We start from the raw sequence: 20,911 nt of genomic DNA, 5'->3' as shown, positions 1-20,911 counted from the left end.
AACAATAAAAAACGAATACAATCAATAATAACGAGAACAGGATTCAAATTTTCTGCAGGTGTAGTATTTTTTCAAAAAAGACCAGGTGGTTGGCTTTGTTTTGATCTATCGGTCATCTGAATCGGTTTAGTAGTTCAAAAGTAATGAATTTTTGGAAAAAAGAGGAAAAAGTTGATTTTTCGGACAACCCTAAAATGGAAATAGTCACCCTACTAAAAAAATAAAATAATATGGGTCTAATGTTTTGCGATAAAGAACAAAACTACCATTTTTCACGAAAATCTGAGAACCACTATATCGGTTTGGCATCGAATGGCTGATATCAAAAATACTACAATTTATCCACATTTATCGAGTTCATATATGTAGGGGTACCGCGGGCAATATAGACAGGTGGTTGATTTGTATAGTTACATTTTGAATTTCAGATTTCTGTTAATGAGAACACCTTCTACATGTTATTCTGTAATATTTAATCAACCCTATAGCAATGAATACTGATCAAAAAAGGAAAAGGGAAACAAAAACCGAAAATCATGCATGATTCCGCGTATGGATGTAATTTTAGCTGCTTCGATATTAAGCATTTTGATATTCATTTACATTTGGTATCAAAATTCAATTCGCTGATGGTTATATTTCGGTTTGTGAGTTGACAGAGAAGCGATATAAGGTATGTACGGAAAAGTAAATTCATTTTTGGGTAGAAAATTTAAATTATTGAAATAATTGTACTGGTGGGGTAAAACGGACAGTTACCAGTGGAAGCGAGATGAACTGTGAAAAGTCTGTTTCATCTATTCCTGAGGAATGCTCTGCGTCTATAAATGGAAATCAAATCGCCAAATGTGGACTGTTTAGAAGCCGTCCGTTTATGCTGCTAAAAAGCACGATATCACTTCTGGGTGGATTAATTCGATTTTTTCATCATTTAACGGACATTCGTGATGAGTTCATACCTTAGTCGAATAAAATTATTCCTCTCCCGATCGATAAACCTCTACGCTTTTTATATTACAAACCTGTCCATATTACCCTCACTAAATGTCCATTATACCCGCATCGAAAAAAAAGTTGTACTTTTCGGTCTGTTTTAATTTTAGTAAAAAACATTGAAAAACACTTTTTTGTCAAATATTTGGCCAATTAGGTAGAAAAACAGTATATTGATCTGCAAGAAACTGCATCAAGGATTTGGGAAACATGAGTTTCCAAAGATATAATTGAAGTTCTTCTTAACATGTCCGTTCCTCTTTATATGGACGTAAAAATAAGATTGTGCACGCGGGTATAAATTTCGTTCCTAGAGAAGTAGAAATGTGGATTGTAGTCAGTTGAATGAAGAGGCAGATTTGTATGTATTATTCGAGTCAGTTAAAATAACCACTGATTTTCAGTTAATTTTCTAGTCAAGTCACTTCTTGTTGTGGGCGACTGACGAAGCAGTTCTAGTCGAAGCGAAGCTACGGAGAGTACAGTTGGTTTTCGTTTTTCACCTCCTAAGATATCGGGCCCTGAACTCAAGTGTAGCTTGTCAAGCTTGACCTTTGACAATAATTGGACCCGTTTCAGTATATTGCAAATGCTCAGCCTTGTATTTCAATAACTGATCCATGAACAATAGGAGCGAACAAAACGTGTCAACAGCGGATCCATTCATCATTGTTTGTAAAACTCCCCGAATACAATGTTAACTTTCCCAGTTTGCGAAATACTCACGTGTAGCGGCACTTTTCGCCGGGTTTCCCACCTACTTAGCATATTTATTGCCTTCAATCAACTGTCAGAACTAGGTGACTGATTTACACCTTAGCCATGAGCCTAATCGGCGAACGCCCCGAGAACATTGAACTTCGCCCAGAAGCGTCACTTAGTTTCCACCACGGACACCATAAGGACCACCTGAGCCTCTACCACACTACCCGGGCACAGGGTTGGAAGGTTCATTTAAAACGAACAGGGAAGCTTCGGTGGGTGGGTATGTAAAATGTTGGTTTTCATTCGAAACACACGCAAAGCACCCATTATCGATGATGAATGGTTTGGTTAGTTAGTCAGGAAAAGTGATATTCAGGGGGTTTTGTTTGACGATTAGAAATGGGGTTCGAAGACGAGAAGCTATCTTCGACTATATGGTGATCAGCAATTTTGAAAAATGAGCGCTTATCAACAATTTGTAATACCAAACACCTGAAAATGCAAAGTTTTGATTAGTTTATGACTGCATTTGTGAGACCGAAACAATTAGAAGCGACCGGAATGAAAACCGAAATGTTCACCCATTAATAACAATCAACACGCCACGATTGGATTTCGGATTCACGGAATGGAAAATTCGTTCGCAATTGGCTTTGTATAAAATTACTTTTTTTTATTATAATATTCACGTTTTTGCCGTCCATTTTTTCTCTAATAATATTGTATAATATAATAGCAATAATAATATTTCATATATAATAATTCCTTCCTTTAATGGTATGATTGGTAGCACAATATGCATCGATTACGATGTGGCTGCTGCATTTTTTTCCATCTTCTCTTTTTTTTTGTTTTTCATTATTCGATTCCTATAAAAGCTTTTTATCCTCTCTCTGCTGTTTGTGTAGTGTACCATGTGTGTGTGTGTGTGTGTATACGCTCGCAGGAAAGTGGGTAAGGATTACGGGATGCGGAAAAACCGGAGAAGGAACAACAGAAAAAAATGAGTATCGCTTTCATACATTTTCAGCGCTGCATTTGCATGGAATATAATTTTTTTATTTACTTTTCCCCAATAATCGCCGCTGGCAGTGTTAACCGAAAACAATTGTTCACGTCGTGAGTATGATTTTTCATTTCGATTTAAATTGCGTATCGTTGTTTCTTTTTTTTTATATCTTTTTTTTTTGCTATGCTTCCCTGGCTCAACAATTGTGTGCCTGTTATGTTTTTGATCCCACCATCATCAGACGGCTGGCGCTGGCAAAATTTTGGAACAAGTTTTTCATTTTTTAAATGCCTGTTGACGATGATGATGACGATGATGATAATAGGTGGAATCGATGGGATAGTTGACCGATTGCAGCTAGTTCGAAACCGTGGGTCAGGGGTGAGTCTGGACATATATTTCGCTGTTAGCGGCAGGGAGTCAAATGTTCGAAATCGAATGAGGTTTTATAATAGGTCGGATTGATTTATCAACGCTATATGTTTTGGTTCGCTGCGACGGGCGAAATTATTTTTTTATTATTACGAATTAATTCAATTTAAATCATTCGATTCAACAGATTTATGCTCTAACAATATGTATAGTGACACATATTACAAACGCGATAGCCAGGATGCGCGGATGGCGAGAAAAATATGAACGAGGAGAAATGGAGCATTGTGAACGAGAATTGATGCTCCGATTGTTGGGAGTCAAACATAATACAGGTTCGGTTTTGTCGGTGTTGGGCGAATTAGTCTGATCAATTGTGCCGCAGTCTGATTCTCATTTAGCCAATTATAAACGGCATCTGTAAGCGTTTCAAATAATAATGGTATTCTGATTAAAAAAGTTCTTGAATTGAGTTGTCATTGATTGTAATTATTACTCTCCGTTAAACTGGTCATATTTTCGTAGGGTAGGACTGTTCATTTTCATTCTGAGTGTGTTATAGTGAAGCCAAAAAATGCTAACTTAAATAAAATGATGTTACGACGGAAATATTCTTTTGATCGACGAGTTGTATAAAAGATTTTATTTAATTAGTACTTTTTTGGAAAACTTTTAAAGTAAACAAACGAGATTTGGGTTTTCCATTTTTGTGAAAATAACAAAAAATGTGTCATTACAACGAATAAAACATGTGAGCAAAACCTCAGCTTGTCGTGAAATTTCGACACGAACCGTTTGATGATTAGTACAATAAAGTGGTGTTATCTGTCATTTCACTACAATGTTCAAAAATTCAAACAAGGCAATTTCAACTATAAGCAGAAACTGGGTGAGGTAGTCACTGTAAACGAGAATTGGATATTTTGAATATGATCCCGATACCAGCGAACAGAGTTAACAGTAAGTGAGAAAGGCTTTGGAGTGTTGATTGAATGTAAGTATGACAAAATCGTATCGATATTTCTGATCGATATTTGTCGCATAATTCCTTGTAAATACGTTTCAGACGACCAAACAGTTGCTGGAAAATTCCATGTTGATATCTTGTGCCGCCTGCAACTTCATTTTTTTCTTGTGTGTCCCGAACTCGCTACAAACGGATGGATCTTGTACTGAGAGAATTGGTTTTTAAAACTTTTTCTCTGGGCGTTTTTTTTTACCAGTACAGGTACAGGGAATACACAGGGTTCAATTGTGTACAGTGCAAATACGAAGCTGGACAAATAACATGTCGGATATCCTCCAAGTTTGACAACGGAATACAGAAACACGAGGTGTGCCTATTTAATTTTGGGAATTAAATTATTGAGTACTGGCAACAACTCATCGTTGGTACGTTTCTACGGAAGGGAAACTTTTAATAAACCTCAGTTTTGTTGTTGAGTTGATTTTCTCAACCCGTATTTAGAATTTTCTGAAATCTTTTAGCTACACCCCGAAACTCTGGCCAACACTACTCAAAAGTCTGTTTAGAATTGTAAAAAACAAAAAAAAAATCCATACGATACCAAGCAGGAATTGAACGGAGACCGGCACAAAACACCCTGTACCGAATTTTAGCTCAATTGGACTTATGGGAGAGTGGCGCAGAGCGGTCAAAGTTTGAGTTTTTTGAAAATCGAAAAATCGAAAATGTCTTAAAATTGCATGAAACGTCGAGATCTAGTGTCATCTCGAAAATTTTTTTTTGTCAAAAATCGGCATTCTGGGACTTTTCGGAGTACGAAACGAAAAGTATGGTTTTGGGTGCCAATAAAAATAGTTATCTAGATCATTCATTCGGAACTTGCTACAAAATGTTGATTTGCACGATAATATACCTTTTGCAAAATATTAGTTCATTCGAATTTCATTTACTGGTGTCACAGACGTTAAAACCTGAGTTTATTGAAAACCGAAAAATCGCCAGAAATCGGGGTTTAAAAAAAAATTGTACTAAATGTCTTGAAATTGCATAAGATTTACAATTATCTCAAAAAAAAAATTTCTCGTCAAAAATCGATTTTTCAGGCAAAAAATTATCCAAGATACAACCGCATTATTGACGTAGAACTACGCTGTTTTTTTATATAAGTCGCTTGTTAATAACTTCGGATATTATTTTATAATGCTGTGAAATTTTAGAAATAACCGTTAATCAACTGGTTAAGCAGAATGATTTGATCGCCATGAAATGTTTTTTTTAATTGTAGAATCAGTTGACGATAATTGATTGGTGATTCATTGTTGCCCTCGCAGAACTGATCGTATGTCGCAATTTGTTTCATGTCAATGCATTGAAAATTCACCTTGAACTCTATTCCGGTGGCCTTTTTCGCAATTGACATATACTCATCTACAGTCGATTATCTACTTGCTGTACCAGCACCATTATTTCACATCTCATTACTACATAAATATAGCTTTGGTACCGAATGGAAACAACAACAATATCATGCTACATGTTATTTAGTATTTTCTCAGTGGAATCTCACCTTTAGGCATTATTCGTACAACGTAAATCAAGCGCCAAACAAGCGTTGACCATACTGTGCATGCAGACCCATATATCGGTGACTTGCTACTAGAAATATAAACACTTCTCATCAGTTTGCACTATTTTCAATAGAAACGCTTATGTGAATATTACTGGCCTCGAAAAAAGTTGCATTACTTTTCCATGCTCAAGATAAGCACAGCTGTCATCAAGCAAGCGATACCAAATCACATACAAATTTCCAGAACGACATTTACTTTCCTGGTGACTAAATAAATGAAATAAACTTTTTCTGGTGATCTCAACAACCTCGAAAAGAGTAGTATTGCTTCATTATGATCAAGATTAGCGCAAACGCAATCATAGTTGAAAGTAGTTTTTCGACTGGCACGCGAACCCAAATAACTTATAACATTCCAGAACGACATTCAAGATGCTTGATATTCCCGAAATATTTTTTTGGTGCACAACCTTAACGCCTGTTTAACCATACCGGCAGTTCAATTCAACGAATGCAATTCAAAGGCGCCAACGAAGCCTTTATGATGACGGAAAACGAACAATGTTAACTGCTTGGGAAAAGACTGAATATTTGCCTCAGCAAAGATTCATTACTAATACCCTAACGCAAATATTTCCCTCCCGCATTATTTTTACGTAAGGGTTTATGAAACACGCACATACGCACATGAATATCTATATTTCGATGGTTTGAAGCAACTGAATATACACACACTTATCACCATTTTGCGCTCTTTTCAATAGAAGCCCTTTCTGTTAATATTGCCGGTCTAGATTAGCTTAGCTGCCATCCTTGGTGGAGAAGGTTTTGCTACCGCCATGCGAAACTAAATCAAAGACCAAATTCCAGAACATTTATAAGCTTAGCTTGATGATTCCCCACACAATTGTGTAGCTTAGAAACTTAATGTAATGGCGTCAGTTTGATGCAATAATTGCAATACCAGAGACATCAGGGAATGAATAACTTGGTCGCGTCCACAGCTCAACCCGAAACGAAGGCATGTAATGACGCAAAACAAGGAAGAACAAGCGATGTTCATTGCTTTGAAAACAGAACGAGACTGAAAGTTTGCCTCACCGACATCCACTGTTTATACTCTAGGCAAATATTCTCCTTCGTTCTTCTTCCTTTCCTTTGTTCACGGAGACTTCAAATCTTACGATTTCCCCTTCGTTGCTCGTTATTGACAGCTCTGTTCGGGAAAGCACACAAATTAGCAGAACAAATATATGGGAAAATGGAAACGCTTATAGTTTTCATGAATTTTAACCATTTACACACCAGGGGATTGTGATGTATAGAATATCAAACAAATCTTAGGGAACTTCCGATTCGTTTGGAATGTAAATCGCCAAAATCCGTTCGCGGCAAAAATAGTTATTAACGTTAACTTTATTTCATAAAAACGTGACCTGTTTTCTGATTTGGCACCCTTAATGAAAGACGTAGTTCTACGTCAAAAAACAACCAGGTGCCAAAAAAAAAATTTTTTTTCAGAAAAAAAAAATCGATATAATTGTAAATCTCGACGAGTTATGCAGTTAAGACATTTGGCATCAACAATTTTTTTTTTCGAAAACCCCGATTTCCTTTACTCCTCCCTTGGGTGATTTTTCGATTTTCAAAAAACCTCAAACTTTGACCGCTCTGCGCCATTCTCCCATAAGTCCGATTGAGCTGAAATTTGGCATAGGGTGTTTTTTCGAGGTGGTGAACATTTTTTATGAGGTAACTTTTTGAAATTAGAGATGACCATTTTCATTGGCACCCTACTGTACATGTTAATATTTATTATTTTAGACGTTTTAAAACAAATCCAACTCAACGTGATTCGTCAAATGTTAAAATATTAATAAAAACAAACGCGAGTGCTGATGATGCGCAACCGGATGTAATTTCCCGGTAGTAGAATTTAAGCTTTTATTCTAAATAAATCAATAGAAATGGTCTCTTTAAAAAATGTATGCTGTTGGGGTAAGACCGTCACCCTTTTTGAGTGGAGTAAGCCCGGCTTGATTTACAGTTAGTTGAAGGTTATTGGGACATATTTTCCATCTATTTCAGATGCCTCGCAGCTCTCAAGAAAATTGAATTGTGAGAGTGGGTCCCCGGAGATCCTCAACCTTGCAAAAGAGGTTTTCGTTGGTGGAGTTTCTGTCAAACGTGCTTCCAAGACTTTAAAATCCCCAGGTATACATTACAGGATCACATTTTGTGAAAGGTGGTAAGCTCGGAACTAGGACCTAAATTCCATTGAATCAGTAATTGAATTGTGGTGTGGTTTGAGGTGTCGCATGATAGATTTGTCTAATATCAAATTCCATTATTTTCCATATCCCATGTTTACCGGAGCTTGTACCGACCATATCTCCGGAATCAGTTGAGCGATTCGAACCATATTCGATAGTGACATCTAGAAATAGAATACCTCCCATTTGGCGGTTGCCACATTCAAACTAGTTCAGCTGGCCTCAAGTATATTTACTGACAAATTTAGGGGGCCGATGTTACCCCCATGTGGTTCCGGTTTTCCCCGTACTGGTTGGTGAGCTCCGTTTTTATGTCAGCTTTGACATAAAGCTTGATGTTTTTTTTCCGAAAGATTTTGCATAACAAAAACATTGTTTTATGAAGAAGGGAGTGATCTGCAACACCTTTGCAGAATAAAAATAATTAGACATTCGCTAACAAGGTGTAAACGTGTTCTGTTAAACTTTTTTTTTCCTTTGAGAATTAGTTCGTTTTTCCAAAATAGAAATGAGTGCATTAGCTCTGTTGAAAGCGTGACATAAAATTCTTGTACTTGGATCTACAAAAATACATGGAGGGTCAGTAATGCCTAGAATATTAACATGGCACAATTGAGCTTGATGTTGTCATAAAGTAACATGGGACAACTAAGCGTAGAACGGCAGTGCAGTGCTGCCGTTAATACTGGAGCTTCATCAGATTGGCAATTACCATTTTTTTTTGGAAGACGGTGCGGGGCAATCCATTTTGAAGAAATTAAATGAATGAAACATTCAATTGAATAGCGCGAACGTTATTTTGCATGGGGAATACAACTTTTTTTATAATGATAATGAATTCAAGCCCATTCGAGCAGTTTTAATCGTCAGTTTTAATTTCTGCTTTCCAAATTGATGACATTCGACAGCAAAAATGAAAGAATCGATGTTTCAGTACGCATAGAGAATAAACCAGTTTCACTTCCTCCCGATAGACCAAAATAAATCTTTAGTTTCGAATATAACAAGCTGTTACTGTACGTTTCATTTAATGCGAATTAATGCGACATCTTGAAAACAATCAAGGGGAAAATATACATCATAAAGATACAGCACTTTACGTACAAATTGGATTCTAACCCGAAATTGTTCGACCCAGAACTATGCGGTTTATCCAATCAGCTGGGAGTATTCGATATAAACCATTAAATCGACCAAACAAATTTTTGCAGCGAGCACGATGACGGGTTTGAATGAAACATCGTTGTCGCATTATGAGGACCACGTTAAAAGTTTTCCACGTTTTTACGGACGAATTAATAAGGCTACAAGCTAGAGAAAAATTGAAAAAGTTTTTCAATCTCCAATTTGAGGCAGTATTCTAGTTTAGAAATTTAAAAAAAATCCATTTTTTTCCTTCATATTTCTGTAGTTTAGGCATTCAAGGATACACCGCAGTAAGGACTTATCGAAAATCCTATTATTTACCGAGTTAGAGCTATTTAGTGATGTAGTATCTAACAATGAACTTCAAATTTTCTCGCAACTAGTTTTTTCAAACTGGCGTACACAATATCTCACGTTCTACTGAACCGATTCATGTCGAATTTATATGAATACAATCTGTATGCATCTGTCTATCGCGTCTATGTCTATCGGAAACGTAATAAAATACGTTTTAAACCGCATTTTGTTTTTCAAACGGCCGCCATTTTGTCAAAAAAGATGTTTTCGACTTGTCCGAGGTTCATGCGATAGCGGCATCTTTACTGATTCATAATCTGTTCGATTTTTTGACGTAGAACTACGTCTTTCAGGAAGGGTGCCAAATCAGAAAACAGGTCACATTTTTGTGAAATCAAGTTACCGTTAATAACTTTTTTCACAGCGAACAAATTCTGATACTTTGCACACTAATGGAATCGTAAATTCTCTAAGATTCGTTTGATACACTATACAGTACAATCCACCAATGCCTACACAGTTTAATTTAATGAAAACTGGAAGCATTCTCATTTTCCAATGCATTTGTTCTGCCGATTTGTGTGCATTCCCGAACAGAGCTGTCAATAACGAGCAACTGATACATTCGTTTCTGTCCGTTTTCAACATATTTAGTTTAAATAAGCCATCCGCTATTTGACCACTTCTCGTTTGGTGACAACATGGTTTCCGCACAGCGTCGAGCGGAAAGGATTGTTTTCTTGTCGGGAGAAGGAGGAGTTTTGGCTCAATCGGACTTAAGGGAGAGTGGCGCAAAGCGGTACAAGTCTGAGTTTGTTGAAAATCGAAGTTTTAAAAACAAATTTTCGATGCCAAATGTCTTAAAATTGCATGACAAGCCGAGATTAACAGTTATCTAAAAAATACTTTGAGATAACTGTAAATCTCGACAAGTAATGCAATTTTAAGAAATTTGGCATCAGTTTTTTTTTCTGGAAACCTCGATTTTCAGTGATTTAAACGTTTGTGACACCAGTAAATGAAGTCAGAATGAGCTAATATTTTGCATAGGGTATATTATCGTGCAAATCAACATTTCGTAGCAAGTTTCTAATGAAAAATCGAGATAACTATTTTCATTGGCACCCAAAACCGTCCTTTTCGTTTCGTACTCCGAAAAAAAGATAAGTCCCAGAATGCCGATTTTTGACAAAAATTTCTTTCGAGATGACACTAAATCTTCATGCAATTTTAAGACATCTCAAAATTTTTTTTTCGATAATCCCGATTTCCTTTACTCCCCCCTTGGGTAATTTTTTGATTTTCAAAAAACTCAAATTTTGACCGTTTTGCGCATCTCTCGTCCGATTGAGCTGATATTTTGCATAGGGTGTTTTTTCGAGGTGGTGAACATTTTTTTTGTGGGTGAATGTGGGATTTTTGAAATTCGAGGTGACCAGTTTCATTGGCACCCTAGTATACCTGTATATTACTGAAAAAAGTCACTCATCAAGGTGCGAATGGTACTTAAACGTTGATTACAGCAATAATTCTAAGTAGAATGAAATCAATATATCTCAAAATACATATTCAGCCATTCCATGGCAAACCGATATAGTGGTTCTCAGATTTTCGTGAAAAGTGGTATATTTATTCTTTATCGCAAACAATTGGACCCGATTATTTTTTACGTAAAAAATGTTCAGCTTTCTAGAAAAAATATAAAAAAAACTCCCTTGGTCCCGAGACCATGAAACTACGAAAAACATATACAATCAACAATAACGGAAACAAAGTGTAAATATTCTGCAACTGGAGTATTTTTCCTAAAAAGACAAGGTGATTGGCTTTAATTTTATATTTCGATCATTAGAATCGGTCCAGTAGTTCAAAAGTTATGAGTTTGAAAAAAAGTCATTTTAGGAAAAATGAGATAAAAGTAATTTTTCGGATCACCCCAAAACGGTAATGGTCACCCTAACAAAAAAGTAAAAAAATACGGGTCTAGTTTTTTGCGATAAAGAATAAATATACCACTTTTCACGAATATCTGAGAAGGAGTTCGGGTTGAGCAGCGATGGAAGACAGACGCGCGCGTTTGCGCTCTGAGCATTTCTTCACAATTTTAATACGTTTAAAAAAGTGTTCAGTCTATCGGGAAAACAATTTGAAATTTGGAAACGAAGTGTTAGTGCAGTTTAATGAAATTCTTTGTACGAATGAAGTGATTGATTAGCCCATCCACATGGCGGAGCCCGTTTGATTTTCGCGAAACGCTCAACATGCAAAGACATGTTTTCTCTCCATCCTCTTTGTTATAGTAGAGTGGACTTTCTCTACGCGACTGTGTTTGTGTATGTGGGAAATAAAAAATGCTGTCGTGCTTCAAGTTTCAGTGTAAGTGATTTATCGATGAAATAATATAACCAAAGTGATGCAAGAAGATGATCCAGTGGCTGCCAGAAATGCAATATTTTATTATTGCAGTGATTTTATCACCATGATTAGGTGTATCGTAATTGTGTACCAGCCTAATAGATAAACCAAAATATTTTGCTATGTTTACTTTTCTTTTCATTCTCTAAAAATCGAACTTATAATTTATTATTTTACAACACACTTACAACAAGTAATTTGGTTTAAAAGCGTATAAAAAAAACGTCACGTGAAAAGTCAAAGTATGTATGACCGATGCGATTTATTCTAGAAGATCTTTCGGTTACCTTGTTAGGCAACTGAATAAAAATCTCCTGCGTCACGATCAAAGATTGCAATAGAGTACTACATTTAAAGTCCGCGTTAACATAATCACATCACTTACCACAGTGAATCCTATTTCTTACCTTCCCCACTAACAACTATCCCTCCCATGATAAACGCTAGGGAACCACGCTATAGAGGCGACCCTTCTGGCTTTCGGGCGGCGAATATCATACTAACATTCCTTCCCCTCCCCTGGTGACTGTAAGGACGTGGCCGGCGTCGTTATTGACCATTTAAAGCTCGAATCACCGAAAATTGCACAACGAGAATGATTTGCTAGTCCAAAGCGTCATTCTGTGTGTTCTTTGTGCAATTTGGTTGGTTCAGGTCAATCACGGAGAGCAACTACGAATTGTACAGTCTACCCAAGCTGAAGCTCAAGCTCACTTTTCACGAATATCTGAGAACCACCATCGAGGGGTTGTATCCGAGACACGACATAGGACTATGCAATCTTTTTTTTAAATTTGTTAGTTTATCATTTCGGATATTATTTGCGAATACGTCGGAATTTCATAAATAACTCATTAGTTCCGGAGAATCATTTCGAAAAGCAACGATTCTTTCTTGGCTTTGCGAGAACAATACACTAATTGGTCATATGTCGCAATTTTTACTCGCTCCTTATATCAATGCACGCCTTGCACTGTGTATTTAACGAGAGGCATCTTCCGTGCATCGCCATTCAACAAGCATCAAACACGCGTCTAAGAGATGCACACAGTTGCAGCGATAAAAATGAAATATCGCGAGTATGACCGTTTGTGAAGAATCGATAAAATGGTTACTAAAAGTATCGAAGGTGTGCTATTCACATGTACAGAAAATTAACAAGTTCTAAGTTTCGCTCAACGAAAACAAGTAACACACGCCACAGCTCGAGGAGAAACATAAAACACAAAACAAAAAATAAGGGACCTTTGTTGCAGAATAAGGCACAGAAAGATTCTGAGAATTTTCCTCAAAGTAGATGCAATACTTGTACGCTAGCGACAGCTTACTTGCAAGGGTGGAATTTAACTTCGCAAATATTCTCTTTTTGCTATCCTCCTTCGTTGTTTCCATTCTAGCGGCTGCATAAGTTTCCCGTTATTGACAGCTCTGTTCGGGAAAGCACACAAATGGACAGAACAAATGCATGGGGAAATGGAAATGCTTCCCATTTTCATCAATTTAAACCATATACAGACTATGGGATTGTAATGGGATTGTAATAGCATATCAAACAAATCATAGAAAAGTTCTGATTCGATTGGTATGTAAATCGTTAAAATCCGTTAAAATCGCAGTAAAAAAAGTTATTAACGTTTACTTTATTTCATAAAAACGTGATCTGTTTTCTGATTTGTCACCCTTAATGTAAGACGTAGTCCTACGTAAAAAAAATCAATGATTTTGCATACATTCTTTGAACAAATAAATTGTTATTTAAATTGATCATATGATAGTGAAAATGTGATTTTTCTCCGATGATTGGAAACACTCGTTATCAATGCCCTTCGTGATCGTGAATCACTCGTAGCTACTGGCAACCCCAGAAAACTACAGTTAAGGACGATGGTCACATCGAACGATTTTCTAACATCAATCAATTCAAATCGGCAACAGGTAGAGCTTGTCCGATAGTTATAGGATAATTCAGACAGGACATCTTGTTGACAAGCAGCTCTTTGGTAGAAGCACCACCAGAGGTTCGCAGTATCCAATTACATGGAAGCAACATCAATGACGACTAAAAATGGCGCATAATCATTCCGATTGGGCTGGCCCACTGGTAATGAGGTGAAACTCTATGGTTAGACGAAATAAAATTGAACTTGATCCGAGTCGACCAGTAATGCTGGGTCCACCATTTCATTGACTCTTTATCAAGCCACAATACACAACCCAAACATCTTAATATGGAAGAGAAAACTCATAGTTTGGCGATGTTTGTCCTTGAACGCAGTGGTCGAATCTGGATGAAAATGATAATGTATCAGTATCTCTAAGCTGAGATCGGGGAAAACGTAATGCAAGCGGAATGGGAAATACCACTAAATTGAAAATTTACACAGAATAATGACCCTTAGTATACAGTCCGTAGTGTAAAAACAGTACTACAGTACAGTAAATCGAAGAGAATGTTGGGATCTGAGAAATTGCTCGTCGGATTGGACGATCCCATCAAGTAGTGCTCAGTTATTTGGCGAATACTCAAGGATACCGTTAGAAGAAGAGAGTGAATCGAAGCTCTCTGAACAGTATAAGCGGGACATAGTTAGAACAGCTTCGAATGCCTCAACATCGCTTTTACAAATAAATTTTTTGAATTTAAATGTTTCCCGGGAGACAATTGAAAGGTTGAAAAGGTTAAAGCTGCTGATCTTACATCACCTCACATCAAAAGACGTCTGAGTTTTGTCAAAGTTCACATGAACCGACATGGGACATGGTTATGACAAACAATGTTTTCAAAAAATACATTTTGCTATATACCATAACGAAAGGTTCTTCGATGTAAGACGGATTTTGTTTTACTTTTTACTTGGGGAGGTTTCCTTCAATGACGAAAAAAATCAATTTGGATGGTCCTGATGGTTTCAACGGGTACTGGCATGATTTACGAAAGGAGGGATAGTATTGATCAACCAGGAACTTTGATGGAGGCGCATGGTTTGGGCAGGATTCGGTGCCACCGGAAAACTCAAGATAGCTCTCACATCCTTCCCTACCGATTTTGTGTAGATATCGTAAAACAATGCCGCATACCAAAAACTTGACTTATTGGACTGGCCGGTCTGCATCCTGTTGGAAATCTTTGGAGGATACTTGTACGCAGAATCTACGCTGAGGGGAAAGCAGTATACCACGGTTGATGAACTCAAGGTCGAAAATTCGAGGAAAATATTCTGTACAATTTTTTTTCTTGGATCACAATAATCACGATTTGGTGATTCTTTTAACATATCAATTAAAATTGAAAAATTGAAATATGCTATTGTCGTCGGAATCCGAGCCGTGAACATTTGAGTTATCTGGATGGTTTGTGTCGATTTTTACAGAAAATAATAGGTTTGGATTCCCGTCAAAAAACTTTGAAGGTGCTTTTTTATGACGTTCAAAGAGTCAATTTTGCCCTTAAAAAGTGCTATTCCAACCAAACCCCAAACATTTTTGGTCGGTGGCTATCGAGATGTGAGGTCTGGTATTGTCCAGGTGGAACACAATCTACTCTTTGGTTAATTCTTAACATTTGTCCTGAGTCGGTTCCTTCTTTTCGTTCAGTTGCGCTTGTTGGAATTTATCAAATAACCAAGCTTAATAGAAGCTCATTATATTGAGTTTTTTTTCCGATTCCATTGGGTGAAAACCAACACTTTTTTTGCTCAACGCTGTTGGAAACTATCCATATCTCATCATACGTCACGGTTTGCTCCATGTTGCGTTAAGAAGCGAGTCTCAGATGCTAATATCAATTGTTTTCGGTCTAATTGTGTGTTTTCTGACACCCATTTATTGTAGCGATTTAGCTAACCATATCTGTAGAGTATCTACTGATTTACGTGTCATGTATTGAGTGTGAATCGTGTTCAGCGTCTCGATTTGATTGTCATCAGTGACGGCACGAACTTCTGGAAAACATCAATTCAAATAATAACTCCTCTCTTGAGCAAAGTGTCATGTTGTTAATTTGAGAGATGCATTAAATTCTTCGGCAACCTAGAATAATTTCGGAACACACAATTGTCATTTATCTGGAAAGCGTATCTCCAGAGATTCCGATCAGAAAGATCATACCACTAAAGTGAATTTTGATTTACACTTTCCCATCTACTATAACCAATTTTTTCAAACTCATCCAAACTTCATTTTTCAAACACTAATCCAAAGATCCAGTCCATGTTTGCTCAAACTCAAGCTGGAAATCATACCACGATTTCATATATTTACAGTTAAAAATTGATAAAGGTTAATTTAAGATTTCGCCGAAAATAAACAATCCTACCCAGTATAGTTGTTACCGCCTGTGCCCACTGAATGATAACGGTAAATAGACATATTGAAGCGCAACGAACAAAACCAATCTTTCTGAAACAGTGAGGTAACGAGTGATAGCGCAGAACACTGACTGTATAGAGTTTACTTTATGAACAACGATAGAGTTGTAGGATCAGGAAGTTGTTTGTTTGCGTTGTTTCGTTTCGTATCGACATTTTCTAAAACTATGTACTGTACAAATAGAGTTCCTCTTCATGTGCACCGTCGATTCGAAACTTAAAAGAAAACACTAAAACCTATCATGCTACGAAGTCTACGAATGCGAATGTAAGCACACTGCAGATTATCGATCGTTTTTTGTTACTTCACAGACACTAGGAGATATAGTTAATTTAATAGCTCTTTTATCTCAAACTTTCTCTCTCTCTCTCGCTAAAACATATTCCAAGGAGCAACATAAAACATGAAAATCCGATTTAGTTTATTGTCTTCTGAGTTCTCTTCTCTGGTTGTGTTTCCTTTCCTTGAAGAACATCTTACAGGATTTTCTCTCCGATTCAACAGACAACGCTAACGCAAGAGAAGTAACTCGGCGTTGATGAACTGAAAAAATTAAGCTACTTAGCATGACGACGGCGGGGGGATGCACCTCACACGTGTCCCTAGAAATCACTCACGTCCCCTTCGGTGTCCGGGTAGGTGCAGTTGAACGGGTTCCGAAGCCAGTGACAAAGCGATTTGTCGTTGCGGTTGCGTTTCTTGGATTTCGGATGCGCCCGGGAGGCGCCCGAGGCGAAACTGGACTCATCACTGTCTCGGACGGTTCCCACGCTGTGGTACCCACTCTCCGCCCTTCGCGAGATACCGGAATGTTTGGAGGTGCGGGGCGTGGAATCGTGTCCACTATCGTAAGCCTCCGGCGTGGACAGCGGCAGGAGTGGTAGCGTTGGTAGGGTTTGTTGGGGCAACAGAGAGGTGCTCCCTTTCAGGGCTTCCTGCTCGTCTAGTGCTGCGAGAGGATTCTCCCGGATATGTTCCTCCGGGTCGAGCAGCTCGTCGTTTTTCTCTAGTTTTGGCAAATTCGGATCGGACGCCCCGTCGGGATGGCGTAGGGATGCGTACTGTTCCATCCCCGCTATCGCGACGATCCCCGTTAAACTTGGCAGCGAGGTTTGGCTGGGCGTTCGGGATAGGGTGAGCGATTGTCGACAGTCACGGCAGCGGGGACTTGGTGGGCGGTATGCGGGTTCACTGCAGACACTCGCCGAGCCGGTGTTGAAGCGATAGGCTGGCTCGCTATACACACTTCCGGCGTCTCCCAGTCGGAAGGCCGGTGTCACTTCGGCCATCGCCAGCTGCGAGGTGAAGATCTCCCGTAGCCGGGCCAGCTGGTCGAATTGGTTTCTGTGGGAGAAATCAAGAAAAACTCATGATAGAGATACAATTTAATTTGGAAGGATGGGACCGTACCGCATGCTATCTCCAATAACACAATCGCTAAAAACATCTCCACCTACGTTGAAGCTCGATACCACCGAAACGTCGCCGTGACTTAAAGCACTCAGGGGATGCTCTCTGTTAGAAGATAATTTGAACGCACAAATTAAAAAAGAAACAAGAACAACCTCAACTTCGCAACATACCCTCCCATCGTCCTCGCGATATCATCTTCCGTCACCTGTAGTCCACAATCCATCATCCCGGCGTTGTGACTGTTGTGACTGTGTATGCTCATGTTGTCTCTCGAAACGTGCCTCGAACAGAGCCGATGGATGCTCTCGTGAGAAATCTCCCGAGATCCCAGCGGATCCATCAGCGGTAGCGCCGGTGGCACTTCCGATGGGCCACTGTCCTGGTCTTCCTCTTCCTGACTATCACCGTGTTTACTTGTTGGCTTCTCGCTAGCATGCGTCGATGGCGGATGGGACTTCTCCGAATGATTGTCGTTGGCAGTGGGTGGAGGATTATTGACGGCAGTGCAGGATGTGGTGGTGGTTGTGGCTGTAGTGTTCATGGTAGTCCCCACCGTTGTAGAGTACGGTATGCTCATGCTTGTGATTGGCTGTGTTTCGGGATTATCCAAACTGTACGCTTGTTTCAGTCCTGTGCGCACGTGACTTTCGGAACTGTTGATGACTCCACTGGTGGCGGTGAATCCTCGGAATGCGATGGGATTCACAAGTTCTTCCTGTCGCTCCAGTTCTAGCACGAAACCATCCTCGTCCGATTTACTTGGTTTGAATCTGGGCGGATTATAGCTCTGGTGTCTACTTCGAGCAGGTGAGTTGTTGGCGGACATGGACTGTTGCAGTAGCTGCATGGATTGGTTCTCAACCCACTGTCGGATCATCGATTTCTTGTGGTTATCCATGAATCCGTATCCCTGGCTGTTGAGAGCCGCTGCTGAAGTAAACACCTGCGTGGCACTTGCCGTTTTCGGCCCATCTATCCATGTTTCATGACTTTTCACATGATTTATTTCCCTCATAAAGTGTCGCGCTTCGTGAACTTTGGATTTCGATACCCGCGGACCGTCGATCCATTTTTCTTCGCTGACTTGTCGGGAAGGACTTTCTCTGGCGTTCGCCGCGACTGCTCCTGCTGCTGCTACATTGGGCCGCCTCATTGGTGAACCCTTCGGCGTTGGAATGTTGGAGCCTTTACTAACGCCGATCACGTGCTTAAAGGCTCCGGCAACCACTTTAGGGGAGGCATGCTGGGAAGCGATTTGGATAGCGCTGGCTACCAGCTCCGGACCGCCCGCTGCTGGCTGCTGACTGTAGGATTGGTTCCGCTTTAAGCTGTCGGTGCGGGTTGGTATTGGAGTAGCGTTTGCATTTTGAGCTGTGAAAAGAAATACTTAATCTAGTGAGGAAGATAGAACGTAAGAGAATTCGGGAGCCCTTACGTTTCGAGCTGGACGCGGTTTTCTTTTTAAGAGGCGAGGCGGTTGCTGTAATGGACGGCTTCTCGGCAACCGATCCCTTGAGAGCTTTGTTCATTGCACATCGATTGTCGCCGGAATTCAGGCTTGGCAGATAGACGGGTGGGTGCTCACCATCGGTGGCATCATCGCACGGTCCCATATAGATGACGGTATCCTGAGATAAGTCCGAACTGGACGGATCAGGACCCTCCGATGAACCTCCCGATTGATTTCCGGAGGATGCCGCTAAACCAGCTGCTCGGTCAACCAGCAAATGGTGACGGGGTTTCCGTCTACGCAATCGATGGATGCGTGACGCCAGTTGGATCGTTGTGAGGGTATCCGTGTGAGTCTATGTGAAATCGTTCAGATGTACGCTTTTATCTTCTAAAAATTGCATTTGTCTGAATTTCCTACCTGCGAGTGCGCTACGTGTGCAACTATCGCCACGTGACACGTCAGCGGAGCCAAACAGTCACGCAGCAGAGGCGTCAACGGATGGTCCCTGTTGGGTGGATGCTTCTGTCCGCTCAGGATCGCTAGTAGTACATTACCGATGCCAGACAGGGGTAGACCCCCGCTCCGATTGGCACAACCTCCGAGATCGATAAGATGCAGTCGACTTCGGCCACCTTCAACTAGTTTTTATTTTTCACACAGAAGAAAACGAAACAAGCCAAGAATAGAAAAACGGACACAATTAAGTACGTCTGCAAGACCATAAAAGTGTATTTATTGAGCCTGGACCACCAAACTTACCTCCCCACTTGCCGGACAAGCTGTACTGGTAGACGTGCAGCGTATAAATTAGTGCTGGCTCGAAATTACCGCTGCCCTGCGCCCGGCCGGACAGCGCCAGGTCCAGGAAGAGGGCTGCCCTCTCGGCCGTCGGGGCACGTAGCTCGGTGGGTCGCCCCAGGAAGTCATCCCGCAAGTACATCCCCGGAGAGTCGTCGGATTCTGGCGGAGAAAGGGAACAAAATCGAACTTTTGATTAAATTGAATAGTGGAAGCGGAGTGGAAAGCAAGTTATTATCGATTTAATAGATAATGGAACAGGAGAAAAACCTTAATGTTGATTGTGAATGATCTCATTTAATGAAGGTTATACGAAACATAGATTGAAATTTTATTTGAAATATTTCTTCACGTTACTCTATAATATACATTAGGGTGGCAATGTATGATTGGAAAATAATTCATCATCGAATTTCAAAAACCGACCATGTACAATTTGTTTATTGGCCCAAAAAATACCTGTACAAAGTTTCAGCTCAATTGGACATGACTTAAGGGTGCCTCAAAGCTTTCAAAGTTTTGATTTTTTGGTCACTCAAGCTAAGCCCCAAAAAGTTGATTTTCGGCCAAAAAAAGTTTTTCGAGATAACACCAGAGGTAGTATTGCGCATTTCGAAACGAGTAACTCGTTTCGAGAAAATTCGTACTCAAATCGAAATGGTTTTATTATTATGTATATTTTTCAAGTTCATATTTTCGGTGTGCTAGATTTAGAGCAAAATTTGTCTCGTAGAGGAATGTAAAATTTTTGCGTTCGTAAACAAAGCTGGTCAAAGGCATGTCAAAATGGTCGAAACGAACAAAAATCACTCGTTTTGAAATGCGCAATGTCACCCCAGATCTCGACGTTTTATGCATTTTTAAAACATTTGGCATCGAAAAAAAATATTTGATTTTCCAAATTCCCTCCCCCCTTGAAAGGAGGATCAAAAAATCAAAATTTTGAGCGCTTCGAGGCACCCCTAAATCATATCCGATTGAGCTGAAATTTTGCACAGGTAATTTTTTAGGCCAATAAACCAAATGTACCTGGTCGGTTCTTTAAATTCGATAATTTTTTTCCATACCTTCATTGCCAGTCAGGGCTAGGTCCCAAAAGGTCGATTCTCGGCCGAAATTTTTTTTTCGAGAT

At 39.4% G+C, this 20,911-nt stretch overlaps 1 protein-coding gene across 1 annotated transcript in view; it reads right to left on the bottom strand.

Moving 5' to 3' along the window:
- Positions 1-2,354: 2,354 nt before the first annotated feature.
- The window catches only part of LOC129772853 (kinesin-like protein CG14535), a 458,100-nt gene continuing 439,543 nt past the window's right edge, over positions 2,355-20,911 (bottom strand). Inside the window, exons 9-14 of the mRNA XM_055776367.1 lie at positions 19,741-19,941; positions 19,399-19,619; positions 18,964-19,333; positions 17,699-18,899; positions 17,526-17,630; positions 2,355-17,459 (exon numbers count right to left, since the gene is read on the bottom strand). Coding sequence (XP_055632342.1) covers positions 16,718-17,459; positions 17,526-17,630; positions 17,699-18,899; positions 18,964-19,333; positions 19,399-19,619; positions 19,741-19,941 — 2,840 coding nt within the window. The 3' untranslated portion in view covers positions 2,355-16,717. The remainder of the gene's footprint in view (positions 17,460-17,525; positions 17,631-17,698; positions 18,900-18,963; positions 19,334-19,398; positions 19,620-19,740; positions 19,942-20,911) is intronic.

This window comes from Toxorhynchites rutilus, chromosome 3, assembly GCF_029784135.1.
Source record: "Toxorhynchites rutilus septentrionalis strain SRP chromosome 3, ASM2978413v1, whole genome shotgun sequence".
Taxonomy (NCBI): domain Eukaryota; kingdom Metazoa; phylum Arthropoda; class Insecta; order Diptera; family Culicidae; genus Toxorhynchites; species Toxorhynchites rutilus.
This window is presented reverse-complemented; position numbering and strand designations above follow the sequence as displayed.